General features: G+C 38.8%; 1 protein-coding gene across 3 annotated transcripts in view; it reads right to left on the bottom strand.

The window, feature by feature from the left end:
* The window catches only part of LOC104108391 (ABC transporter C family member 13), a 103,871-nt gene extending 79,074 nt beyond the window's left edge, over positions 1–24,797 (bottom strand). The window contains exons 1-20 of one of the 3 annotated variants that reach the window (XR_011415007.1): positions 24,504–24,797; positions 17,665–17,820; positions 17,453–17,584; positions 16,789–16,887; positions 15,882–15,945; positions 15,340–15,597; positions 12,028–12,097; positions 11,246–11,306; positions 10,447–10,534; positions 8,868–8,986; positions 7,064–7,161; positions 6,449–6,515; positions 5,244–5,361; positions 5,037–5,153; positions 4,873–4,953; positions 4,546–4,794; positions 3,717–3,818; positions 3,578–3,645; positions 3,215–3,346; positions 2,971–3,118 (exon numbers count right to left, since the gene is read on the bottom strand). Coding sequence is in view for 2 of the 3 variants with exons in the window: in XM_070197655.1 (XP_070053756.1) it covers positions 2,971–3,118; positions 3,215–3,346; positions 3,578–3,645; positions 3,717–3,818; positions 4,546–4,794; positions 4,873–4,953; positions 5,037–5,153; positions 5,244–5,361; positions 6,449–6,515; positions 7,064–7,161; positions 8,868–8,986; positions 10,447–10,534; positions 11,246–11,306; positions 12,028–12,097; positions 15,340–15,597; positions 15,882–15,914 (1,809 nt within the window). In the remaining variant the exon portion in view is untranslated. The remainder of the gene's footprint in view (positions 1–2,970; positions 3,119–3,214; positions 3,347–3,577; positions 3,646–3,716; positions 3,819–4,545; positions 4,795–4,872; positions 4,954–5,036; positions 5,154–5,243; positions 5,362–6,448; positions 6,516–7,063; positions 7,162–8,867; positions 8,987–10,446; positions 10,535–11,245; positions 11,307–12,027; positions 12,098–15,339; positions 15,598–15,881; positions 15,946–16,788; positions 16,888–17,452; positions 17,585–17,664; positions 17,821–24,503) is intronic. The other 2 variants (XM_070197655.1, XM_070197654.1) reach the window with 2 other exon arrangements.
* Positions 24,798–27,519: the final 2,722 nt, after the last annotated feature.

Below are 27,519 nucleotides of genomic sequence, written 5' to 3'. Positions count from 1 at the left end.
GATTCAAGTTGTTGTCGAGGTTCCTGAGTTGGAATCTCCCTCTCTACTGGCTCTTCTTCCAGAGGGTAATCTTCGTGAGTTTCCTCCTCTGCTTCTTGTGTAGGAAAAATAAATTTTCCCTCAAACTACACCTGCTTTGATGCACCACCAGTTTGTTTGACATCTTCAACTGTCACCTTATCTGTTATGGCAGATTCATCAAAGGTAACATCTCTGCTGAATATAATATTCCTTGTCTCTGGACACCATAAGCGGTATCCTTTGACTCCAGAAGTAATCCCCATAAATATAGCCTTCTTTGCTCTCGGATCCAATTTTGACTCTTTCACATGATAGTATGCAATTGAGCCAAACACGTGCAAAGAGTCATAATCTACAACAAGTTTTCCATACCATTTTTCAAATGGTGTCTTGCCATCAATAGCAGCATATGGTAGACGATTAATGAGGTGGCATGCATATGTAATTGCCTCAGCCCAAAATTCTTTGCCCAAGCCAGCATTGGACAACATACACCGTACCTTCTCCAGTAAAGTCCGGTTCATACGTTCTGCCACTCCATTCTGTTGTGGTGTATGTCTGACAGTGAAGTGTCGGACGATGCCATCATTTTCACAGACCTTATTGAAATGATCATTTTTGTATTCACCTCCATTGTCTGTGCGAATACACTTGATCCTCCTGCCTGTTTGATTCTCCACCATCGTTTTCCATTTGAGAAAAATTCCCAACACTTCATCTTTCCTCTTCATTGTATACACCCACACTCTTCGGGAAAAATCATCAACAAAGGTTACAAAATAGTGCTTCCCACCCAATGAAGGTGTTTTGGAAGGACCCCAAACATTAGAGTGTACATAATCCAAAATGCCTTTAGTATTATGGATCGCTGTATCAAATTTAACCCTTGTCTGTTTCCCTTTGACACAATGCTTGCAAAACTCCAAGTTGCAAGTCTTTACGCCTTTTAACAATCCTTGATTAGATAGAGCTTTCAAGGATTTTCCTCCAGCATGTCCCAAGCGCATGTGCCATAGCCTGGTTGCTTCTGCCTCTTTGTCATCACTGGATGTCACTGTTGCTGTCCCAATAACTGTGCTACCACGATAGCAGTACATGTTATTGTTCTTCCGATTGGCCTTCATTACCACTAGTGCACCGGAGCATATTCTCATCACTCCATTTTCTGCAATGATTTTGAACCCTTTTGATTCTAGGGCTCCCACAGAGATGAGATTCTTCTTCAAACCCGGTACATATCGAACATCTGTTAATGTTCTGATCATTCCATCATGGCTCCTTAATCTTATTGAACCAATGCCATATGAGGTAAGAGGGCTATTATCCGCTGTGTGGATGACTCCATATTCTCCTTCTTGAAAATTCACGAACCAGTCCTTGTTGGGACACATATGATAGCTACAAGCCGAGTCCATCAACCATATGTCTGATGATGTTGATAACTCTGTTGTAACTAATGAGAAGTCTGAATCATCACAATCAGCTACATTTGAATCCATAATGGCCTTTCCATTGTTATTTCTGGCCTTATTCTTCAACTTCGGACAGTCTTTCTTCCAGTGCCCCTTTTCTCGACAAAAGGCACATTCATCTTTGCTGGGTCTAGATCTCGACTTGGATCTTCCCTTCTTAGTCCTCATTTGATTTTGAGGACGACCCCTCACAATTAGTGCTTCTCCTTCACCGCCCTTCTGTTTTTCTCCCTTTCTTTGTTCATAGCTGTACAGAGCCGAACAAACTTCTCTAAGAGAAATTTCGTCATTTCCATGGAGTAGAGTAGTTTCAAGGTGCTCGTACTCATTAGGAAGTGACCCCAACAACATCAAGGCCAAGTCACCATCATCAAAAGTTGCATCCATATTTTGCAAATCTGTGACCAACTTATTGAAACTGGTGATATGTTCATTCATTGTGGTACCAGGAACATAGGTGAAGCGAAACAGTCTCTTCTTCATGTACAATTTATTTTGACTGTTTTTCTTCAAAAATTTATCCTCCAGTGCTTTCCATAATTTACTTGCAGAAGTTTCCTTTGTGTATGGATATTTCTGCTCTCTAGCAAGGTAGGATCGAATGGTACCGCAAGCAACACGATTGATAATTTTCCAATCTTCTTCTCCAATAACATCTGGCTTCTTTTCTTCAATGGCAAGATCCAGCCCTTGTTGAAAAAGAACATCTAGAACCTCGCCTTGCCACATCCCAAAATGTCCTGACCCGTCAAAAATTTCTACCGCAAATTTCGCATTTGACACAATTCTTGTCATAAGCGAAGATGCCAACGATGACGTATTATTGACACTTGATGTAGATTCTTCTTGTTTATTGTCTTCCATAAAAGACACAAATATTATTTAGTAGCTGGCGACACAAATCAAGATTATTTCCTTTCTGGTGTGGAAGATCAGACTAAGCTGCAACCACAGAGCATACTCAGACAGAACCTTGACTCAGTTACCAAGATAGATCTTTTCTGATGTGGAAGATCAGACTATGCTGCAACCACAGAGCATACTTAGACAGTACCTTGGCTCTGATACCAATTGTTGCGGAAGCCAAATGTATATAGTGTGAATGAGTCACAACTACTATACCAAAAATTATGACAACCACTAAATAATAAACAAGACAATAAGACAACAATAAAAGAACACTAGAATTTACGAGGTTCGGCCAATTTTGCCTACTTCCTCGGACACAATCAATATTTTATTCCACTCCAAAATTACAAGTGAAATAATACTAAAGAGAGAAGATACAAATGCCTAAAGAAGATAAAAAAGGCAAATGAGAGGTGTACTTAAATCCTAAATATTAGGCCTCCTTTTATAGGGTGAAATTCCCATTCAAAATTGTCATCCACCGATGTGGGACTTTTGACAATTTCAACAGAAACCTGAAAAAAATTCTATTATATCCAGCACTAAAAGGAAGTTGTGAATGGAAAACCTGAAAGTTATGTGTGCAAAGGATGCGCGTATGCTGACTCATCAGAGGGCCGAGAATTGCATTATGTAAAATTGAAAAACCAACATGTGCATCAACTGCACTGAGGATATCATCAAGTAGGTAAATTTCCGCGTCATGATAGATGGCTCTGTCAGATACAGAAAAGTTGTCAGAAGATGAGACAATTCACTTACTCAGTCACTAGACAAATACCTTGCAATTTGAAGGCAGAGAATCACATCACCTGGCAAGTGCAAGACGAGCTCTCTGTCCACCAGATAAGTTAAATCCTTTTTCTCCAACAGAGGCCATATCACCTCCCATCATTCTGGAAATATCGAAGTCCAAGGAACAAGCTTGTAATACTTCCGAGTATCTGCTCTCATCAAAATCCAATAAGCTTCTGTTAGATAGTGATTCCTCAATAAACCTTCATACAGTGAATTTTCAAGGGTCCAAGGCATACAAAAAAATATCATCTCAATGGATAATGAGGTTAATAGCAGAATTGGGACTTTGGAAAGGCAAAACTGAGAACTGAAAGTTGATGTAATGAAACTATCCAAACAAATTCTTATTGCCTTGTCAAAAGGTAAATGAAATAGACCTCCTTGGGTCATAGTCTCTCCCAAACAAAATGTTATCACGTATGGTTCCTGAGAGAATCCAAGCAACCTGAAAAGATAGGCAAAATATGAGATCAGGAGTGCTACATAACACATCAATACTACCAGCTGTTTGTTCACCTGCGGTACATATGCAATTGAACCAGTCCGGTACACAGATCCGTTAATTAACCCCGTCTCCCCCAAAATCAAATTCAACAAGGATGATTTACCAGACCCAACCTGCAGGCAAAAAGATCTGTTATAAGAGAAATAATAGTTTTGCTGGAAAGGAACCATGCACAGTATAATCATTACATAAAGCTACGCGTCCAAGAAAATCAGTGTATCACTTCTGCTACACCCATTACTATGGTGGAAAAGGGAGGTATAACTTCTTATTATACTACAGCATTGCACCATCGTAGTTTCTTTCCGTAGAGTTAGAACCACCAAAGTGGTTACTAAGGTGAATTAAACTAAAGAAGGTGCCAATGGTAGACTGTAGGTAGTAAGAGTATAAAAAGATCATAGAGATATTGATTCAAATTTTCTTTTCTGAGATTATAATCATATCTCCAACTCCATCTAACAGGATATGGTGAAAAGGAAAAACCCAAATAGCACGAGTCATACATATACAGTATCCTCAGTAGCTCAGGTTTCACAAACTTTTGCACCATTAAGAAGCAGAGGCTTTGCAATAACAATTCTAAACATATATCCATTTCTAAGACAAAGTATACATATATCAAATATCTCTTGATCCAAAATGTTAAATAGTCAAGTCTGTGTTTTCTACAACAACATATGAAATGTCATCCCATAACCCATAAGCTTGTAAACGGTCAAAAGGACAAAGCTTTAAGATACTCCCAATTTCATGTCAGATGAGGCTGGTCAAAATTTTCTCACATTGATAAGCTCAGAGCTCTAAAATAAATTATTTATAACAGCAATAGAGTTTTACCTCTCCAACTACTGCAACCAGTAAACCTTTCGGAATTAGAAGATTAACAGGATCCAAAACCAAATCTATTTCCTTCTGTTCACGGCACGACCATGTGCAAGATGCATCACGGATGACAACAGCCACATCTTGCAATTCGGCCTGCTTATCAGAGGAAGAGAAAACCGAACAATTGCTTGGTTGTTCCATGTTTGTATCCCGCTCAAAACAGGATAGATACTTGCATAACCTCCTGGAAGATATTACAGCCTGCAAAACAAAAGATTGAACAATTATTATAAAATAAAGGAGGATAATTTCTCAAACAAAAGAATTTTCACAACTCACATCAATTAACACATTGATGACCCAAGGGAATGAATTTAATGGAGAAATCAAGTTATTAAACAGTGCGACACAAGTGAAAACCTGCAATTTTAACCAAACAATTAGGCAACATACGATTGTTAAAAAATTGCGCAAGCAAGTTACTTTAGATTCTCTGATTGTACCGTTGCTGCATCAAGTTGATGGCCCATCAAAGTATAGAGTCCAAATGTGAACAACGAGAAAAGTGTTGGTGTTGTTGCCCAGAAGAAAACGCACCATGAATCCAAGTATTTCCTAGTCTGACAGGAAAATTCTAAGTTTAAGATTTAAGTCATATGGCTCATATTATCAAGCGTAAAGTACTAGAAAGATGACGAATATTGTCTCACTGATAGGTATTTCACTTCTTCCGATCTCGTCTTCATTAGCCAACTTGCAAAAAGTAGCTCCCAACTATACATTTTAAAAGTACGTATATGTGTTAAAATCTCCGCTGTCATTCTAACCCTGCAAAGAGGCATGGACAATGGATCGTAACAAATATAAGGAATGCTAATTACAAAACTCAAAAGACATAACTCATTACTTCTTTGTACTTCATTGAAAAAATCTGGACATGATTTTCATCCAAGACATTTCTCCCTTCCCACCCTAAGCACTATACACAAAAAAACCGTCTTCTAAATATTTTCTTCAACAAATAGAAGCATCAGCTTAATTCTAAAAAGAATCCAACCAGCAGTTTCTTATTTGTGAAGAAACAAGATCGATAATGTATAAACATCCCTAATAACATGAGGACAGCATCGAACTAAGGATAGAAAGTCATCAGCTTAAAGGAAAGCTTCTCTTAAATTATCTGATTTTGAAATAAGCTAATTCTTGCATACAAGACACTACTTCCAGAAACTTTTGCTGATGAAATGTGTAAATACGTTCTTTTAACTGATGCGGCATTCAGGTTGGATTATAACTTCAGCATGAATTTAAGCCGGTGGAACATGTAACATTCAATCTTCAAATTATCCTTGGGCTCTAGTTCAATTCTTCCTATGCCAGCCATATGAATAATGTGATAACACCACAATCCAAGACATCTCGCCTTGTAAAGAGAAAAATTGATCATGTGTGTTTCAATACTTCCCTACCAGCAACTATCTGGTATCATTAGTTGCTATATGATCTAACATCTGAACAAAGAAAAAGCCTTAAATGTCTGGTTGCATATTTAACCTATCTGCTCGTATCTATATGTCTCTCCTTACTACACACATTAATTTTGATTTCTGTAAGCTAACAGAACACTTGACACTCCAGAAAGAAAAGGCAACATAAAAAGTTCACAACATAACCTTAGGATCACTAGAAAAACTGCAAAAGAATGTTAAGAGATTGATCACATTCAGGTAGACTCTCTGCCAAGTTTAGAAAAGAAATTTGTGATTATTCAACATTGGCACCAATACACTTGATCTTTCCAATAGCACTGACCAGGTAAAGAAGATGAATGAACATACATTTCAGGAATAGCCCCATATGAGGTGATATACCAAAATGAATTCCGGCAAGGTTATAAAGAGTTGCTGCCACATACCTTTCATCCTTTTGCTCCATCATGCTCTTTGTAGCATTTGCAATCACATTTGCAATCCACTTATTAACTGCACAGAATAACACTTATCAAGCCTTCTCTAGAATTGACTAAATGTATAAAGGCCTTGACATATCAAGAACCACTTACCAAAGCCCTTTGAAAATAAAAATGTATCATCTTCCTTGAAGGTTGAAGATATGTTGCAGGACAAGGTCTAAGACTATAGTGACTATTGATTTTATTCCTGATGGTGATTTGTTATCTAAGTTGAAAAATATAGATTGCTCCTTAAACTAAGCCCTAAACCTACATCAACCTCTCAAGGAAAACCTCATATGCAGACGACCGTGGATATGAACAATATTGACAGTAGTGGCACAATCACATCCACGAGATTTTCTAGTGGCAACTAGTCTGTATTTATCACTTATCACTTCCCCAACAATAAGCAAGTTATCAATCAACTTAGTATCACGGTGACACCCTATTTCCATCAGACCAACTTAAAACATATAGTTGTCTCTGTCGTATGAACACTTAATATTTAGTGCAGACACAGTAGCTTTCAATTGTTAATAAATTTTGCACATGTTCAAGATCTGAGTCATCTAATACCTGGTATTAGCAGAATTGTTATAGCTATTCCAGACAGAAATGCAAACTTGACTTGTTTATACAGTAGATAAAGAGCAGTTCCAATCTGCAATGGCAAACTGATGCATTTCATGATTAATAGATCTGGTAACCAAGGAAAAGGGAAAAGGACAACATCCAAGCTGGCGAACTTCATTCTTCTTTTTATAAGAGGTCTAATCAATTCAACGAAGCAACATGCTAGATATTATCTTGAATGAAAGACTTTAAATACGTCATCACATTTCAAATAGGCACTGCCTCACAAGAAGGAGCAGTGAGTTGTATCGTAGATTTTGAAAAGGTCCTCTATTTTTCTTGAATAGATGCACTTAACAACAAAAGAGAAAACAAGAAGAAAAAAGGAAAAAAGAAATACAAACGAACATGTTGACCCTGATAAAACACATTATAGTTTGTTGAACATTTTGCGGAGCAGGACCATTCTCTTTTAGCAACAATTTATCATTATTTATCCCAAAAAGAAAACTAAAACTAGGATCAGAAATGTGCATTTAATAGTGGCATCATCAATGAAAATACATGAATTTACAGTCACGAATGTGCAAGTAGAGTAAGAAGGAATGGTAACAGAGTCTGAAAGTTAAAGATACATCAACACAAATATGAAATTATCATACCAAATTTTAATTGACAGAAGTAAAAAGCATACTGGATATATATCACAACATCCAAAATTTAGACGACATCGTTGTGTACAGCTAGATACTAATAAGAAAATCTTTTTTTACAGACAGCACAGATACATTACATTCAACTCAAATTTAGCTAGATGCTAACTTTACGTTGAGTTTTCATATATCATGGATTTCAAGTTTCCTACTGAAAGGCAGTCGGTGAATCTTTATGATTCACTGAACTATGGAGACCATTTTTAAGTGGTTCCAACTTCCTACGATGTTTTTCTTCTTTCCGGTCATAAGTGAAAATGACAACTTGCTATTAAAAAACTTCATCAAGAATGTTTCGGCATAGATTTAGGAGGCACAAGTAGGTCTCAATATGCACTGAGAAGAATTAGGCATCAGAGAGTTGCTAATAGTTTCTTGAAACTTTAAGGAAAGAAAGACATTTTTGGAAACATGACAACCTAGACCCTAGATGTTTATTTCTGTCTTGCCAGTGACTGTTTCTTAAGTTAGGGCCTTTTATCCTTGTAGTTTCTAGAATCCCCAAGGATGGTGACTGTTAACCAAATATCAAAAAGAGACACACACAAATGGTAGGTCATATAAAAGATTACAATTAGAAAATTATTCAAAGGAAACCATAACATTAATTCAAAGAAACATAATTCGCATTGCCATGTCGAGCTGAGCAGAATTAAGTGTCAAAGTCAAACATATGTTGGAAATTTCTCATAAAAATGGAAATTTTGGTGCATGTCACAAAGTATGCTGCCTTCACAATAAGGATGATGCTAATTTCCATCTACCTAATGATGTTAAATTGGGGAAAATATAATTCATTTAGAAGCAACCACTACTGCATGAATTGAATCTTAAAAATATAATTCATTTAGAAGCAGCCACTACTGCATGAATGAAATCTTAAAAATATAATTCATTTAGAAGTAGCCACTACTGCATGAATGAAATCTTAATTCAGATCTCTCAAACACTGATCACAAGAAGATTATTAAGCAAAAGGAAGGTATATTCTTCGTCTTCATTTTGGATATCCTATTTTTTTTTTTTTTTGGGGGGGGAGGGTTGAGACATGGGCCAACCAATTACATTATCCTCTCGAGACAGAAAATACTGACCTCCATATATCATGAAAACTATTACACAGGTTCGCAACTCGATCAGCATCCACGGACATAAATGTCTGAATTTCTCCTTCAGAAAATTTTGATCTCTCGGCCAAACTAACAGAAAGACACTTGAAAAGAAAAATGGCAATGTTAGTCACTAATATCAAGTAGTATGTAAAACTTTCACTTAGAGTTGAAGTTTGAAAACTTAGCACGCCCCTTTAGGCTTTAAAAAGTGGTAGACACATGGACACGACTTTACAAGATTGATATATCACTTTTCCCTATGACCATTATACATGATAAATGAAAAAGATAAATAACAAGGTACTCAACCCTCAGGGGTTGGCCTGGTGACAATTGACTTGAGCCTTGGGGTTTGCTCCCTTTCAAGGTCTCAAGTTCGAAACTCACTGGGTGCAAACAATTTCTGAGGGCCATCGGACTGGGTAAAACCTGAATTAACCGTGGTGCACTTGCGGGAAACTCCTTGCCGAGGGCCTGTGCACCCCCGGGATTAGTCGGGGCTCAAAGAGACTCGGACACCCGGTGCAAAATCAAAAAAAACAAGGTACTCTCCACCTGGATTTCCTAGGTTTTGCAAAATGGTACTAGGCCCTCCTAGCTTTAGGCTTAGAAAACTGGTAGACAACCTTTACATGGAACAAAAATAACCAATTTATTATTTTTTTCTCTTAGTAGTCACTATAGACAACAACCATTAGTATAGAAATAAAACTCAATTCATTGCGAATCATACTCTACTATCTAAAACCAAAGAGCTCAAAACTCCTAATGTACTTGCTCTTTAACCAGACAAACGATGGGTGTCAATGTTCTCATTTTAGGAAGAACATTTCAAGTTTGATAATACCCAGATGGAGGTAATCTGAATAAAAACAACGATATGCAGGGAGAAAACGTTAACAATAACATTAAAAATTGAATTAGAAAATAAATGGAAACACTTCACACCTTGGAATAAACAAATCAAAAACTTCCAATTTTAGGCTTTTAAAAGACAAAAATCATTCAGTTGAGAACAACAACCCAGTGGAATCCCACAAGTGGGGTCTGGGGAGTTTAGTGCGTACGCAGACCTTACCCCTACCTATTATTCAGTTGAGAACATAGAAAAATAATACTGTAACGTTTATCAGTTAGAAGAGGCATTTCTACAACTTCTTCAAACTTAAAAGAGCTAAGACCTAGTCCTGAAAGAACAAGATTTATGCTCGTTTCATTAGAAAGTAATGACAATAAACACCCTCCTCATGTGACAAGAAAGAAGCACCTGGCATTGCCCCAAACTTAAAGAGGCTAGTTAAATGCCACTTTACCATCTAAATGGCCTGGCATTTCCCCAAATTCAAAGAGACTAGTTAAATGCCACTTTAACATCTACATGGTCTAGTTAGAATTATTGATGATACAAATTACAAAATGAACATATTCAGATAAGAAGATAAATAGTATAAAATAAAGATGCAACATGAATCCAGTATGACACAGTTGTAATGTGGCTATAGAACAGATTGTTCAGGGTAATAAAGGACCTTATAATGGAACATTGTTAATAAAGATTCACCTTTTGGTAAATAAGACTCATGATACTGGATCTTAGCTTGAGCTTGAGCTTTGAAAGATGAAAAGTATATTGTGTATCAAGGAACGATCTGCAGCAATGCAGAGAGAACTTCTAAGACTTAGACAATATGTCATAAATCAGAGCCCAATAATAACTTACAGCTTAAGTTATACAACTAAAAAGGTCAGACAAATGCGAGAAAGACATCTAGTATGACAGCTAGAATGAGAAGTATCCCAAATATAGATAACCCAGGTTGTAAGCTTACCACAATGAGAATACATTCCCAAGAGAGAAAACGTGAGACGGGCAGAACTCCAATCCACTTCCCACTTTACAATACAGAATTATTGCAAAACTCAAGTTTAAAAAGTAAAAATACAAAGAAATTCTAATGAGGTTGGAGATACAGAGATGGTGAGTAAATGTCCTACTCTCAGAAAATGTTGATAAGAGAAAATTTTTAAGTAAAAGTCTAGTATCTATCCAAGACTCAAGTTTGGCCAAACCATGGAAGTCATCTCTAAGACACACTAAAAATTGAGAGGTTATATATGTAGATTATAACAACTTAATAACATGATCTAACTTGAAATCCCATATGCTGATAAACGAGAACCTAGAATTCACACAATTTTCTCTTCTTTTTTGTGTGTATGTGCAAGACAACATTGAGTGTTCAATCAGTAACATACAAAGTTCACCAATAACACCATGTTGTTTGACAAGAACTTGAAAGAAGCTGAAACACGTCATAACTTAAAATTAATGAATTCCAGGAACGGAAAGTAATAGTTACTTCAAGACAGAAGAAAGGCCCAAGGATAGTGCAAGAATATAGCCATCATAGTCTCTTGAACCTGTTGATAAAGAGTACAAAAGAGTACGAACACCAGTCACAAAGGGTTATTCAACCATAAGAATGTTATAAAAGATCCAATTAACAGTCATGAAGACATCTGGCACACTTGTCAAATAAGTAGTTAATTGATCTACCCTAAAATGAGTTTGATGATATACAACATTAAAGCTAAACATTGCCGATAACACCGTTAAACTGGAAAGAGCATTTATCTGCATATTCATGGAATGTAGACCATAATAAATGATGACAATGAGACCACTTTACATTGAAGATACTACACTCCTTGTAAAGGAAAAGAAAGAAAATATCTTCAACTAAAAATCTACACTCTAATGATTGATGGAGAGAAAACATCCACAATGAAAATCCAAAAGCGTACACGCAGCAACTGAATGTGAACAAGAGTGATGATTCTGAAAATTTTACCACCACACGTACTAATATCAGGTTAGAATTAATTTTATGGAGGCACAATGTTGATTGACAAGAGAATCATTCAGAAAGCTTCCGAGTGCACGTCTAAAACGAAGGTTATAATTAACTCTAGGAGAGCATTAATTTTTATGCCAGCTGAAAAGCAAAGAAAAACAACTGTCTTGCAAATATCAAAGGCTCCAAAAACAAGATAGAAATATCAGTTTTCCAGAGAAAGTATGAATTAAATTCATTCGATTCAGAATGGATACTGGAAAAATGAAAGAATTGTATGTGCAAACCTTGCTGAAGAAAGCGAATCAACTTATTGAGTAGCAATGGACCCGCAAAACCGAGACAGTCATTAAGCACCTACAAAATGGAGAAATGTTACTAACAACTTTTGAATCTATTAGTAATATTTAACAAGATAGGTATAAACAAATTCAGCACTTTATTTATCAATAAAGAATGCGTCATCAAATTCATAAGTTGGTCTTGAGATCTAAGTAGTCCCTATATTTTAAAGAAAATTTCTATATAATGCCACGTAAAGAAAACACCAAAAAGTTGTAGTATGTGTTAGTTTACAGCATGTATATAGTGTAGTATTGTCCCACATTGGTAGAGGAGTAGTATGTCCTTGTATAGTATAGCTATAAATAAGGACCTCTTGGATTGTATTGTTCATCTAATATCAATAACATATTTTCTCCCGTGTCTTCTCACATGGTATCAGAGCAATTGTGAGAGACTTATCGCTGTGCATAAATTCCAGCGATTCCGGGAAAGAGAAATCAGATTCCGCATTCAGTATTGTTTCCCCAGTCACCCTTATACTCTCTTCCACCTCGTGTTTTTGGGAGCACGTGTTTTGTTCATAACTTAGCCCTTGGGAAAGATAAGTTAGCTCCTCGTGCTCTCAAGTGTGTCTTCCTTGGTTATTCTCGTGTTCAGAAGGGATATTGTTGTTATTCTCCAGATCTTCGTAGGTACCTTATGTCAGCTGACGTCACATTTTTTGAGTCTAAACCTTTCTTTACTTCTGCTGACCACCATGATATACCTGAGGTCTAACCTATACCGACCTTTGAGGAGTTTACTATAGCTCCTCCTCCACCTTCGACCATAGAGGTTTCATCCATACCAACCGTTGAGGAGTTTAGTGTTGTTCCCTCTAGTTCCCCAGCCACAGGAACACCACTCTTGACTTATCATCGTCGTTTGCGTCCTCCATCAGGCCCAACTGGTCCTCGTCCTGCACCTGACCCTGCTCCTAGTACACCGATTGCACTTCGGAAAGGTATACGGACCACACTTAACCCTAATCCTCATTATGTCGGTTTGAGCTATCATCGTCTGTCATCTCCCCATTATGCTTTTATATCTTCTTTGTCCTCGGTTTCCATCCCTAAGTCTACAGGTGAAGCGTTGTCTCATCTAGGATGGCGACAGGCTATGAGTAACGAGATGTCTGCTTTACATACAAGTGGTACTTGGGAGTTTGTTCCTCTTCCCTCAGGTAAATCTACTGTTGGTTGTCGTTGGGTTTATGCAGTCAAAGTTGGTCCCGATGGACAAATTGATCAACTTAAGGCCCGTCTTGTTGCCAAATTATATACTCAGATATTTGGGCTCGATTACAGTGATACCTTCTCTCCCGTGACTAAAGTGGCTTCAGTCCGCCTTTTTCTATCCATGGTTGCGGTTCGTCATTGGCCACTCTATCAGCTGGACATTAAAAATGCCTTTCTTCACGGTGATCTTGAGGATGAGGTTTATATGGAGCAACCACCTGGTTTTGTTGCTCAGGGGGAGTCTCGTGGCCTTGTATGTCGCTTGCGTCGGTCACTTTATGGTCTAAAGCAGTCTCCTCGAGCCTGGTTTGGTAAGTTCAGCACGGTTATCCAGGAGTTTGGCATGACTCGTAGTGAAGCTGATCACTGTGTTTTATCGGCACTCTACTTCAAGTCTCTGTATTTATCTGGTAGTCTATGTTGATATTGTTATTACTGGCAATGATCAGGATGGTATTACCAATCTAAAGCAGCATCTCTTCTAGCACTTCCAAACTAAGGATCTAGGCAGATTAAAGTACTTTCTAGGTATTGAGGTTGCCCAGTCTAGCTCAGGTATTGTTATTTCTCAAAGAAAATATGCTTTAGACATTCTTGAGGAGACGGGGATGATAGGTTGCAGACCTGTTGCGACCTGTTGACACTCCGATGGATCCGAATTCTAAACTTATACCAGGACAGGGGGAGTCGCTTAGCGATCCTGCAAGCTATAGGCGGCTAGTTGGAAAATTAAATTATCTCACAGTGACTAGACCCGACAATTCTTATCCTGTGAGTGTTGTAAGTCAGTTTATGAATTCTCCCTGTGACATTCATTGGGATGCAGTTGTCCGCATTATTCGATATATAAAATCGGCTCCAGGCAAAGGGTTACTCTTTGAGGATCGAGGTCATGAGCAGATCATTGGATACTCAGATGCTGATTGGGCAGGATCACCTTCTGATAGACGTTCTACGTCTGGATATTGTGTTTTAGTAGGAGGAAATTTGGTGTCCTGGAAGAGCAAGAAACAGAATGTAGTTGCTCGGTCTAGTGCAGAAGCAGAATATCGAGCAATGGCTATGGCAACATGTGAGCTAGTCTGGACCAAACAATTGCTCAAGGAGTTGAAATTTGGTGAAATCAGTCGGATGGAACTTGTGTGCGATAATCAAGCTGCCCTTCATATTGCATCAAATCCGGTGTTCCATGAGAGAACTAAACACATTGAGATTGATTGTCACTTCGTCAGAGAAAAGATACTTTCAGGAGAGATTGCTACAAAGTTTGTGAGGTCGAATGATCAACTTGCAGATATTTTCACCAAGTCTCTCACTGGTCCTCGTATTGGTTATATATGAAACAAGCTCGGTACATATGATTTGTATGCACCGGCATGAGGGGGAGTGTTAGTTTACAACATGTATATAGTGTAGTATTGTCCCACATTGGTAGAGGAGTAGTATGTCCTTGTATAGTATAGCTATAAATAAGGACCTCTTGGATTGTATTGTTCATCTAATATCAATAACATATTTTCTCCCGTGCCTTCTCACAGTATGCAATATGAAAAGTTAGTCACCTAAAATCAGACAGAACTTTCGGCAGTTACCAGCTTGCATTATACAAAATCATTGCACCTTTTAAAATTCTTGGCCATCGTGCTTAGCACGAAATGTGGTCAAAGAGTAATATAGCTGAAATTTTCACTACCGTCTACCCCTGCAGAAAACATAATTAAGAATAATAGTCTCTACTATATCTCTCTATAAATCAAGTTTCTGGAATAATAAATGCATAATTTGGGATTTATCTGGTCATAACTAAAAAGGAAAAAGAAAGAGAAAACTAAGAAAGTTGATAACAGAGAACAGAAACAGACACAGGAAGCATTAAGTTGAGATATTGCAACATCAAATCAATGTATATGCATCCAATATTATAGTCACAACTCTCATCACTGTGATTATCAAAGAAGCATCAGCTTGCTGACATGGACACATTGGTTCTTCTCTATTTTTCCAAGACTAACGTAAAGCAGTCACAAAACATATTACCTTCAGAAGACCAAGACGGAAATATGGCCATCCATATGCATGACAAATTGCTTTGATTAATGAAGGACGGGAATATTCATTTCTTTCTTGAGCTTTCCAGCAATTTAACAGCAAAGTGTGGCAGGATGAAGGATCCATATCAATGGGTAGCTCAAGCAAATCTTCAAAGTCAAGCTGCCTTTTGACTCCGCATTCCATTACAGGTTTGATAGATTTGAATCCTATCAGATCCCAGCAGTTGCATATAATTCCCTTCGACTAATATCCCAATGAAACCCATTGTCCCAAGATTAGGATAAACAAGGGAAACAAGAACAGAAAGTAAAAATGTTATAGGCAACCAAAGTTTGCATGCAAAGTAAAAAAGTAGACAGGTTCAGCACATAAAGAAAGTACTGTAGTTATAAGAAGAACTAGTGCTTTCTGACATCACCAAAGTGGTGAAACAGGTCTCAGTTGTTTTCACGTTACAACAATCCCATGATGGAATTCAATAAATAACATGAAATATCTCATATGATGAATGGAGAAGATATACATACCACTCCTCCGGAGCTACCTTGACCAGTGTCCATTTTACTTGGCAGAAGCAATTCCTCCGTGGAACTGTTTATTTTGCAATTAATCATCATGCGATTAATAAATTATAGATGAACTTTTAGTTATGCAATCAGTGTTCAATCAACATAATTGAAGTTTCAAACTCTTACAAATTATTGCCAGCTCATATTGTCACATGGAGCCTATATAATAAAAAATAACTAGATATAATTATGAATCCTGGTAGATAAAAAGGCAAAAACTTCTATGCATCTGCATGGAAAATCCAACACAACGTAGGTAAATAGAAAGGAAAAACGTTATTGCAGGATATTTATTGTGTATATATTAACTGGTCCATGATCTCATGGACCGGGAGGTCACGGGTTCGAGCCGTGAAAACAGCCTCTTGCAGGATTGCAGGGTAAGGTTGCGTACAATAGACCCTTGTGGTCTGGCCCTTCCCTGGACCCCGCGCATAGCGGGAGCTTAGTGCACCGGGCTGCCCTTTTAATATATTAAAATTTAGAAAGTTCAGAGAGCCAAAGCAACAGTCATTCAAGTGATTATATGACTATCAACATTCTAATGTTTAACATATTAATTGCTGGTTGAATAACCAGAATCTTGACACAAACAAAATGAACTTAAGCAAGGTGATAGAGGATAAACACTGTGTTTTATGATTCCATTATGCATTATAAATAACAGGAAGCCATTCCAAAATAAACAGCCCTATCCCTACCGGGATGATATTCTTTTTTGTTTGACTTTTCATCTGTCAAGTAACCTCTAATCTTTCTATAGATGTTCAATGCGATTAACTCAACTGCACTAGGAGGACTCAAGACAGCTGGATCTTTGTATCAATACAATTACATAATGCCAAAAACAAAAAGAGGAAGTTACCTTCTACTCTGAGGCCGTGCTGTGGTTCTGATAATATTAATCAAAACTGCAAAAATCACATCTAATAAAGCACTGCAGCTTTCTTTAAGACAGTAGAACCTGAAACGGCAAAATTATAGTAGACTCTTTCAATATTCGGTGGTCAGCAGAATCTAGGTGATAAATGTGTGCATCGGAACAAGCATCAAGAGTTGATCATGAACAATTGTTCAAGAGCAATAAAGCCTACTCAACAGATACTTTCTCTCACATAAGATGATGGTTCATAGACCTTAGGGTGTATATCCATGAAAACCAAAAAGCTTCAAAAGCTAACACTTTCCACTTTTCGTTTCACCTTTACTGCAGAGAATCTAATAATCTGCTTTGGCATTAGAGTCAACATTTTGAGCAGATGCCCACAAATACAACAACAACAACAGTATCTCAACAAATACATGAACTGAAATATAGTAATAAACAGTATCTCAATGCATTCCTCAAGAATAAAAGAATATCACCTAATTCTGAGGTGCAACAAGATCCAGATTGTTTACTTGTAGGAGCAATTTTAAAAATGAATTGAGATGCATTTAACAACAGAAACAAGTATTCCTCGGAGAAAGTAAATTTCATAGATCCAACATATTCACCATCTTAAATTCCAGTAAATTAAAAGGCATACCTGAAGTGAAGAAAAATCCCTTTGTAAATGGGGTACCAAAAGAAGAAATTTCAACATCCACCAAACGCATATGATAGGGTTGCAGCAAATGACATAGCAGTGCCCACACTTAAGGACCAGCAGAATAGTGGCCTGTAAAGGTATAATGCCTGATTAAAAATGGAAGCCGCTGCTAACAAATACATAATTTGGTACAGAAGTGCAAAGCTCACCCAAACTGAGAATTGTGAGAATCTGAAGAGCCATTCATGATATGGTTCAGGAAAACTGTCAAGCATTTTCTTGATTATCACAATCATGTCAAAGAGTCCCATGCTTGCACCCAATGCAGGTAGAAGATGCAAGGAAACCTTTACTAGTCGGGGTACCTATTTAATTCCTGTAACTATTAGTCCATGAAGCACCTCATGAAGGAAAACATTAATCCAACTATGTAAGTGAAGCCTCCATGGAAATAATTTGCATGATTACGAGTCAGAAAGAGAAGTTAGTTAGGTAGAGGAATGAGAAATATGAAACAAGGCATTTCATATCTACGACAGAAAAGAGTAATCATAATAAATAAGGACATGCTATTTTGTCTTCTTTAAGTATATCAAACTCCACAAACACCAAGAAAGAGCATCCAAAGTACAATTGTCTAAAACAAAAAGGTAGCACGAAACCCTCAGTCTTAAAATCACAGAAGATAAATAACATACTAATAGATATATGAAATTTTCCCCTGAAAGGAAGCACTGTAGCACACAGACATACTAACCCACCCCTTCACCACCACCATGAACCATGAATCCTAGGATTCCACCACCACCATCCGAGAGCCAACCCTGCCGCGACTCTACCCCAGAAAGAATCGCCGGGATCTGACACCCCACGCGCCGTCATGCGCGGCAGACCTCCGACGATCCCTAGCCCACGCGCCGGCGCGTGACGCCTTTTCAGGCAAGATCCCAACTTTTTTCCTTCGGACAGCCTCTTCGAGAGGCTATTCCGACCTCACCCATCCATCAACCTCCAACTTCCGACCACTTTTGCTATTTTCCGGCGACAGAGGTGTCTTTTTCCGGCCAGATTTCACTCCCTCTCACTTTCCCTTCTTCAGTCAGTCACCTTGCGAGGCTCTTGGTTTAGCTATGACGGACTCTACAGAGAGAAGCTCCTACTTCTCCCTTGAATCTAGAAAATTAGAAAGCATGTCTTTTAGCAAAGCTGCATCTTGGCCAGCCCTCGAACTTGGGGGAAGATGCCAGCGAAAGCTTGACGTAGGGCAGGAGCCACACTTCTCGCTGTCCGAGGAGCACACTTTCAGGCGTAAAGGTTTCTTGGACTCTTGTTTGATTGGCTCTTTCTCCAAATGGGTTGGTTCCCCAGAAGCTGTTAGGAACTGGGCAGCAGAGGCATGGAACGTAAAGGACGGGCTGAAAATATCGAAACTGGGTGACACGCAATATCTCTTTCGATTTGTCACCGAGTCTCAAGCTTCAGAAATTCTCGTAAGAGGAAACAGGTGGTTTGATGGGAATTTCTTAAAGTTAGACAGATGGGTGGAGCACGATGGGTGTCTCGACCCTCGTTTCCCTGCCGAAACATTGGTGGTCAACATGGTGGGTCTCCCGGTGCATCTCTGGTGTCTTGACCTATTCAAGAAGGTTGGGGAAATCTGTGGGGGTTTCATTGATGTCACTTGCAGCTTGCACGATCTCTCGCGAGTAAGGATTGTGGTGAGGAAAGGGGGCCGAATCCCTGTCTCCACTGTTGTGGAAGATGGCTACTTGAGCTACAGGGTTTGGTTGAGCCCTGAATTTCGCCCTGTCTTTATGCCTGCAATTTTGGCGGAAGAAAAGGAAAGGTCAAATAGAAGGGAGGGAAGGGGAAACCAGTTTCTGAGAGGAGGGGAGGGCTCACCGGACCAGTGGACTAAGCTGGAATCAGACGGTAGATCGAGAAGTGACGGGAGGTTTGAACTTGGGAGAAGAAGACAAAATCCTAACAGGAGGACAAAACGTGAATGGGTTAGTGATGCGGGCTGGAAAGGTAGAATGAGTCGGTCCTCTTTTAACTATCATAGGGTCGGGCAAGATTTCAGCGAGCATATGTCTGGGCCTCTACACATGGGCCCAGCAACCTTTCCCAATTCTATTAGAATCGATCCAAAGAGGCCCAAATTATATCAAGCGGCGTCCGATAAGGCTCCTAATCATATGGGAGCAGTCACTCCTCCTCCTTCTGCCAATGATGCCTCAAACAGTGCTGTACCAAACACTAGGGGCTTGTGCTCCTCTTCAGCCATTGTTCCAGGGGCAGCACCGGCAAAAGCTGGCGGTGTTATTCCACGGCCCCCCGCCTGTGATGGACCCAGCTCCATCGCCCCTTCATCTCCCACTGTGCTTAGATGTGCTGAGGCTACAATACAATCTCCTCCAAGAGAGGCATTATTTCCCGAGGTTGGTGCCTCTCAACGAAACGACGTGATCCACCCGGCACCCAGAGTTCCTACTACTAGCAATGCTATGGTCTTGCATTCCTCCGGTAGGGGTAAGGAAAAGGTAATTACAGAAGACGCATGTACATTTTCGTCACGGATCGGAGAAGTGGACATGTCCTTATGGATGGAGGATAAACTATTAAACTTTGGGAAGTTCTTAGGTGTTTCTTTTGAAGGGAAGGAAGATAGGGTGCTGGAACTGTTGAGGGAGATTGAGCAACAACCCTGTTACAAAGGCGCGAGGAGGGAGTTGGGTAAATGTGTTAATCAAAATAAAACAGGTGATGTAGTGGTGTATCAGAGAAGGGGTCGAGTGGGTGACACGGAGAAAGGGACCTCGTCTAGGGGGGTGGGGAAATGGGGGCTATTGTTGCTTATGGAAGTTAAGATCCTTTCATGGAATGTCAGGGGGATGAATGACCCGAACAAAAGGGCCATCATCAAAGTGGGAGTTAGGGAGTGGGGTGCTAACCTAGTTTGTTTTCAGGAGACCAAAATGGAAGTTTTGTCGGATGCGATCGTGAGAAGTCTCTGGGGAGGTAGTTGGGTGAAATATGACTGGGTCCCTGCAGCGGGAAGTGCCGGGGGTATTCTACTTATGTGGGATGATAGAATTTTGGAGGTAAAGGAGATTAGGAAGGGAGCTTTCTCTTTGGCAGCTCTCGTCAAAGATAGAGTGAGTGGAATGGAGTGGGGATTTGGGGGAGTGTATGAGCCGGTAGGGGAAGGGTCCAAAGTGTCTTTCTGGGAGGAACTTGCTAATATTATGGGGGAATGGGACATTCCATGGGTTATAGGTGGAGACTTTAACACAATTAGATTCCCGGAGGAGAGATTAGGGTGCAATGTGATTTCGAGGGCCATGAAGGAGTTTTCTGACTTCATCAATGATCACTTTCTCATTGATCTTCCTCTGTCAGGGGAAAGGTTTACTTGGGCCAGGGCGGAGGATTCAAACTCAAGGTCCAGACTCGATAGATTTCTGATATCGTCCTCTTGGGATGAGCTGGTGCCGAATGTGTTGCAGATCCCTTTACCTAGGCTGACTTCGGATCACTTGCCTATCTTGCTAGATGGATGCAGAGGGAGGGGGGTCCGTGCTCCCTTCCGGTTCGAGAACATGTGGTTGAAAGTGCCAGGATTTTGTGACAAAGTGAAAGAATGGTGGACCAACTACGGGGTATCAGGGTCACCCTCATTCCGTCTGTCGAAGAAACTCAAATTGCTCAAGGGAGATATTATTAGGTAGAACAAGGAGGTCTTCGGGAGGGTGGAGGTCAAAATGAGGGAGCTTATGCATGAATTGGGGGAATTAGAGAGAGGGGAAGGGGCGAGGAAGCTAGATGAAACTGAGAAAGTGAGATTGGGGGAGGTTAAAAGTGAAATAGTCGAGCTAGCAATAGCTCAGGAGACTAGTTGGCGACAAAAATCAAGGGCGCTCTGGTTAAAGGAGGGGGATTCGAATACTAAATTTTTCCACAGGGTTGCGATTGCAAATCGAAGGAGAAACTTCATAGAGTCCTTAGTTGTAGATGGGGTAAGGATCGAGGGAGAGGAAGAGGTAAAAGGGGCGATAGTGGGGTTTTATGAGAACTTATACGAAGAGAAAATTAGCTGGAGGCCTACTTTGGGGGGAATAGAGTTCAACCACATAGGGGAGGAAGACAATGAGTGGCTAGAAAGAGCTTTCGAGGAGGAGGAGGTGCACGATGCTGTATCGAGTTGTGCTGGTGATAAGGCCCCTGGGCCTGATGGTTTCTCCTTGGCTTTCTTCCAGCTCTGTTGGGACACTGTTAAGGGGGAGTTGATGGAAACCATCGAATACTTCCACGTGAATGGTGCTTTCGAGAGAAGCATCAATGCTTCTTTTATTACCATTGTGCCTAAGAAAGAAGGCGCATCTTGTATTAGAGACTATAGGCCTATCAGTCTAGTGGGGAGCATTTACAAGATTATTTCTAAAGTGCTTTCCAACAGACTAAAGAAGGTTCTTGACGTGTTCGTTTCGTCCTCCCAGAATGCGTTTGTGGAAGGTAGGCAGATCCTGGATGCTGCTCTTGTGGCAAATGAACTTGTAGACTCCAGAAGGAAAAATAGAGAATCCGGATTACTGTGCAAGTTGGACCTTGAGAAGGCTTTCGATCATGTCAATTGGGAGTTCCTGGACTTCATTATGAAACGGATGGGGTTTGGGGAAAGATGGAGGGGATGGATCAAGTTTTGCATTTCAACAGTCAGATTCTCTGTCCTGGTTAATGGTAGCCCGTGTGGTTTCTTTGGCAGCTCCAGGGGGCTCAGGCAAGGTGACCCCCTATCCCCATGCTATTCATTTTAGTGATGGATGCTCTGAGTAAAATGATGGATCGTGCGGCGAGTGGAGGCTTCTTGAGAGGTTTCTCAGCTCCGATCGGGGTGCTCAGTGCCCGAAGGGTCTCTCATTTGCTTTTTGCGGATGACACCCTAGTTTTCTGTGATGCCGATATGGATCAGTTGACCTGCCTGAAGCAGGTACTGCAGTGGTTTCAGATAATATCAGGACTCAAAATCAACCTCGGCAAGTGTGAGATTTTCCCGGTGGGTGAGGTTGCTAACATTGATGCTTTGTCGCATGTTCTCGGATGCAAGATGGGCTATCTCCCCACTACTTACCTGGGTCTACCGTTGGGTGCTTTGAAAAAGGATACTACTGTTTGGAATCCAGTCATTGAAAGGGTTGAAAAACGATTAGCAGGCTGGCAGAAACGGTATTTGTCAAAAGGCGGTAAGGAAGTGCTTATTAAAAGCTCTTTGTCAAGTATCCCTACCTATTACTTATCCCTGTTGCAAGCACCTGTGAGCATCACAGAAAAACTGGAGCGACTTCAAAGGAATTTTCTCTGGTATGCGGCAGATGGAACTAGAAAGTTTCATCTAGTGAATTGGCAGATAGTCACTTCCCCAAAGAAGTGGGGTGGACTTGGAGTAAAAGATCTCAGGGTATTCAACAGAGCTTTGCTGGGAAGTGGCTGTGGAGATTCGGGGTAGAAGAGCATGCTCTATGGAGGGAGGTCATAGCAGAAAAGTATGATTCCACGGGAGGGGTTGGAGGACCAAGGCAATCACAACACCGTTCGGGTGTGGCATGTGGAGGAACATCATGAAGAACTGGGAAGCTTTCTATGGCAGCATCACTTACAAGGTGGGAGATGGAAGGAGAATCAGCTTTTGGAATCACAAGTGGTGTGGAGAGGCTACTCTGAGGGTCTCTTTCCCACACGTCTACAGAGCTTCAAACGAGAAGGAATTGATGGTCCAACAAATACGCAAGGAGCATGAAGGGGAGATAGTATGGGACCTCTCTTTTAGAAGGAACATGCAAGATTGGGAGATTACGGAGCTCCAAATTTTATTGGCACTGCTATACGAGCAAGATATGCCCCATCCATCTTATGACTCTTGGAGATGGGGGTTGCGTGATGATGGCTTGTTCACCGTAAAGTCCTTCTACCAGAGTATGTTGGTGAGACAGGAGGCTACTTTCCCATACTCATCGATCTGGATTCCTAAGGCGCCCACGAAAGTGTGTTTCTTCGCGTGGCTAGCAGCGAGGGGAGTGATCTTGACATCTGAAAATCTGCGAAAGAGAGGAATTACACATGTTAGTTGGTGCTACATGTGTAAAAGCTCAGGGGAAGAAGTTGATCATCTTATGCTGCATTGCCCTGTATCCTGGGGTCTATGGAGGGCAATCCTGAATCTCTTTGGTGTTCAATGGGTGATGCCAAACACTGTAAAGGAAATGCTATATAGCTGGGCCGGTTTCCGTAGAAGAAGCAAGCAAAAGGCGTGGAAGTTCGCCCCGTTAGCTCTCATGTGGTTAGTCTGGGGAGAGAGAAATAAGAGAGTTTTTGAGGGGATTGAGTCTTCGTTTTCACATCTTAAGAATAGTCTTTTATCTCTGATCGCTTTTTGGTGCACACATGTAGCCCCTACTTGTGTAGAAGATTGGGCGTCATTTGTAGGGAATCATGTTCTGATGTAAATTCTCTACTTTTTGTATACTTCTTGTATGCGGGAGTTTTTTTCTCCCTTTTGATTAATACAATTTACCTTATCAAAAAAAATAAAAGACATGAACACTTCCGGAGCCATGTTTTCATCTCTATATATCCTTCTTATGTGCCAAAATCCTATGTGATTTCCCCCATTAGAAACTTGTTGAGAACTACAATTGCCAAGCCACATTCTTTCAAAAGTTTTATACTTCCTATAGAGTCAAGCATGCCCCTGTCTCTGTCTTTAAGGCTATAGTAAACAGAGTCCAAAATAATCGAGGAGGTATCTCACGAGTTGGAAGCAAAGTGGGTGAATATCTATCTACTCTACTTAGAATCTTGAGTTCTTGAAAACAAAATCTGTCATAAAATTTCAAGAAAAGAGCAGTTTTCTAATGCATAAACTGGACTATAAATAAAAGATAGAAGAAAGAAAGATGCTTGGCAAGGAGAAATGATCAAAAAAGTAAATTATAGTGAAATCAGAAGAAACTTGTGTTATGGACGAGGAAAAAGAAAAAAGGAAACATACATATGGAGAGTCAGAGCAGACGCGCTTCATCAACTCCATATAGAAACCTTTGCTTTCAAATTGAGGAGAGGAATTGGAAAGCAAATGGAGTAGTGCATGGATGGCAACATATACACAAGGGAGTTGGCGAACTTTACTGGGTATTATGTTATGCGGGTCGGGTTTATGGATCATTTTGCCCCATTCATTTGCAACTTTGCTCGTTGCTTTCCACATGCCCCTGCGTCTGCATGTGTGCTTTCTTCTCTTTCTACTTTTACTACTTTTTTTCCGCCTCATTTTCCTTTTAACTGGCTGCTGCTTTTTTTTTAAAGCTTTATGGGTATGGGCTTTAAAGCTGAAGAGGCTTTAAATCCAATAGACTTTACTTTACTAATTATTATTACTACTATAACGGAAAAAGTTCTAAAAAAGTCTGAAAAGCCACATCTTCCCCACTCGACTATTGCTTCTTACAATTGAAATGACTGAAAGTTTTATAAAAAGAAATACTTAATAGCATGTTGGTGGACGTCACATGTTAGGATTAAAAATCTAAGGAAGCATAACAAGATTGATGATTCTCAAAACTCTTAAGTGGCAATGTCCATGTCCAAAATAATGCTAGAATGAACTTTTTTTTGGTCATATGCTAGAATGAACTTTAAGATATTATTAACATTTGCGTCACCTAAAAAGCAAAGAAAGAAAAGGTTACTTTCTTTTAAAACGAGATTTTTTTTTTTATACAATATTTAAAATTTATTTATCAAAAATATCATAATTTTGTATATTATACGCCATAAACAAGGTTTACTTACAATTTATATACAATCCGTTATTACTACTTTAAATTAGGAGATTTAGTTACACAATTTTCCTCTTTTCTCTACTCTCCTCTTTCCTTATTCTCTGATCCCTTAATTGAGTGCCAAAATAGTTGGGTTACTCTTAGATACAAGTATTAAAAGTATTTTTTAAGACTTTTAATTTAATATGGAACGTATCTTAATCTGCCGCCTCTCTACACTTTTTTGTACCTCTATATTCTGTTTTTTTTTAAGATCATATTCTTAGATATGAGTATTTCACATGTATCAGTTCAAAATAACGTTAATGAAATATAAAGCACTTCATGTTTGCTTGAAAACCCATAGAGGATACTTTAAGTGATGCTTCATTTGAAATAAGAACTAGTTAATTTGCTCGCGCTTCGCGCAATTGATAAGTGCATTTTACTAGATGTTACCTACATAATTTCTCTCATTATCATGTTTCCTTCATATTCTTAACTTTATTTTGCAGGAATAATTATAGAAGAATTATTGTGCGCAGCATGAAAAAAGAAAAATAAATATTCAAGAAAAATACAACAAAGAAGTGTAAGATTGAGCTATGATTCATTATTACAGTGATAATGCACCAAGTCTCGATTTGCCATGATGAAATCGACGAAATCTAAATTTAGAATGACATAATTCTCATCTCTGCAAATTCAAAATCTAGATTTGCCATGAAAATCTAGAACCAAATCGAGAAGTCGAATTCCCATCTCTGCAAATGCAAAATCTAGATTTGCCATGAAAATCTAGCACCAAATCGAGAAGTCATCATGAAATTTTCTTATATAAGAAGAAGAAGAAGATGTTGCCCGATCAGAAGAGGGTATCGGAGTGGAGAGAAAGCATAGAGCTAGAAGTCTGAATCCAAATTCTTAAAGCTTCTCTGCTTTATTTCTTTCACTAGTATCGAGTTATCTTTTCTTTTAAATCATAATAGTGGTTTAGTTGTTGTTTCTAATTAAATTCCAGTGTAGGAAATTACTCTAGTTCTTGTTTTTAATTAAATAGGGAGAATTCTTTTTCTTGAATATTTCTTTCTATTTTCTTATTTAGTGGACAAGAATATTTTCATTGTTAGTACTAATTCCAGTATGGAGTAACTTTTCTTGTGTTGGGAGAAAGGCAGATCTTAATATGTCTATATAATAGTAGATATTATTCCTCAAATTCACATGCTTGAGTTAAAAAAATTTATTTAACTTTTACCTGCTTTTACAGTTAGACGTTATTTGATTTATTAACATCTATCTATCTTGTACTATATATTAATTGTTTATTAATTCTGTAATCGAGAGAGGCGGAAGAAATAATATAGTTAATTGTAGTATTGATAAATGTTAATATTTATTCAGTAACATCTATCTCTTTTATGTTATAACTAATTTTATACTTATTTGTAATCGAGAGAGGCGAATAGTGTAATAATCAGTTATAACAAGTAGGGTAACCGAAAGGTACTTACTAACAAGAGCATGTTTTAGTTCAATCATATATTTCTTGTTCTTTGATATTACTATTTTGAAGATTAATTTGTATAACCGAGAGGAGTGTAATTAATTATTCAACTTTAGTAATAATATATATTTGTAATCGTGAGAAGCATTTATACATTTTTGAGAAATAGAGAAGAATAATAATTCTACTATATAATAGAAATATTAAGTGAAGTCAGGATCCCAACACCTTTTTATTATATTTGTGAAAAATAAAATATTTTCTATTGCTCTATTCGTGCATTTTTAGTTAGTTAATTCACAACTAAACTCTTTATGATTTTCTCAAATAGTAATTAAAACAAGAAACGCCTGTAGAATAGATAAACCAATCTCTGTGGGTTCGACATCTTTCTATACTATTATTTGATAAAGTACGAGCTAGAATTTTATATACGCTAGACACTCGTCAGCTGTCATAAAAAAGTTAACTTATAAAGTGATCTTGTTATAAATTTAGGTGAGATGGAATCAACAAAATATTTATGTACATGCATGCAAATATACTAAAATGGAAAATATCAATTAATAGAAAGCTTCCCCACGCAAAAATATCAAGTTCTTTAGATTTTGAAGAAATTAAAAAAAATAAAAAGTAATTTCATTTAAATTCCACAAAAGAAATATGGTTCTCATTTAATCCATAACTTATGTGAAAAGGTTAAAGACATGTCAACAAAGATCGGCTCTGTGAAGCATATA

Source organism: Nicotiana tomentosiformis, chromosome 3 (genome assembly GCF_000390325.3).
Source record: "Nicotiana tomentosiformis chromosome 3, ASM39032v3, whole genome shotgun sequence".
NCBI classification, from domain to species: Eukaryota; Viridiplantae; Streptophyta; class Magnoliopsida; order Solanales; family Solanaceae; genus Nicotiana; species Nicotiana tomentosiformis.
The sequence above is the reverse complement of the archived record's forward strand: the minus strand, read 5'-3'. Positions and strand labels throughout refer to the sequence as shown.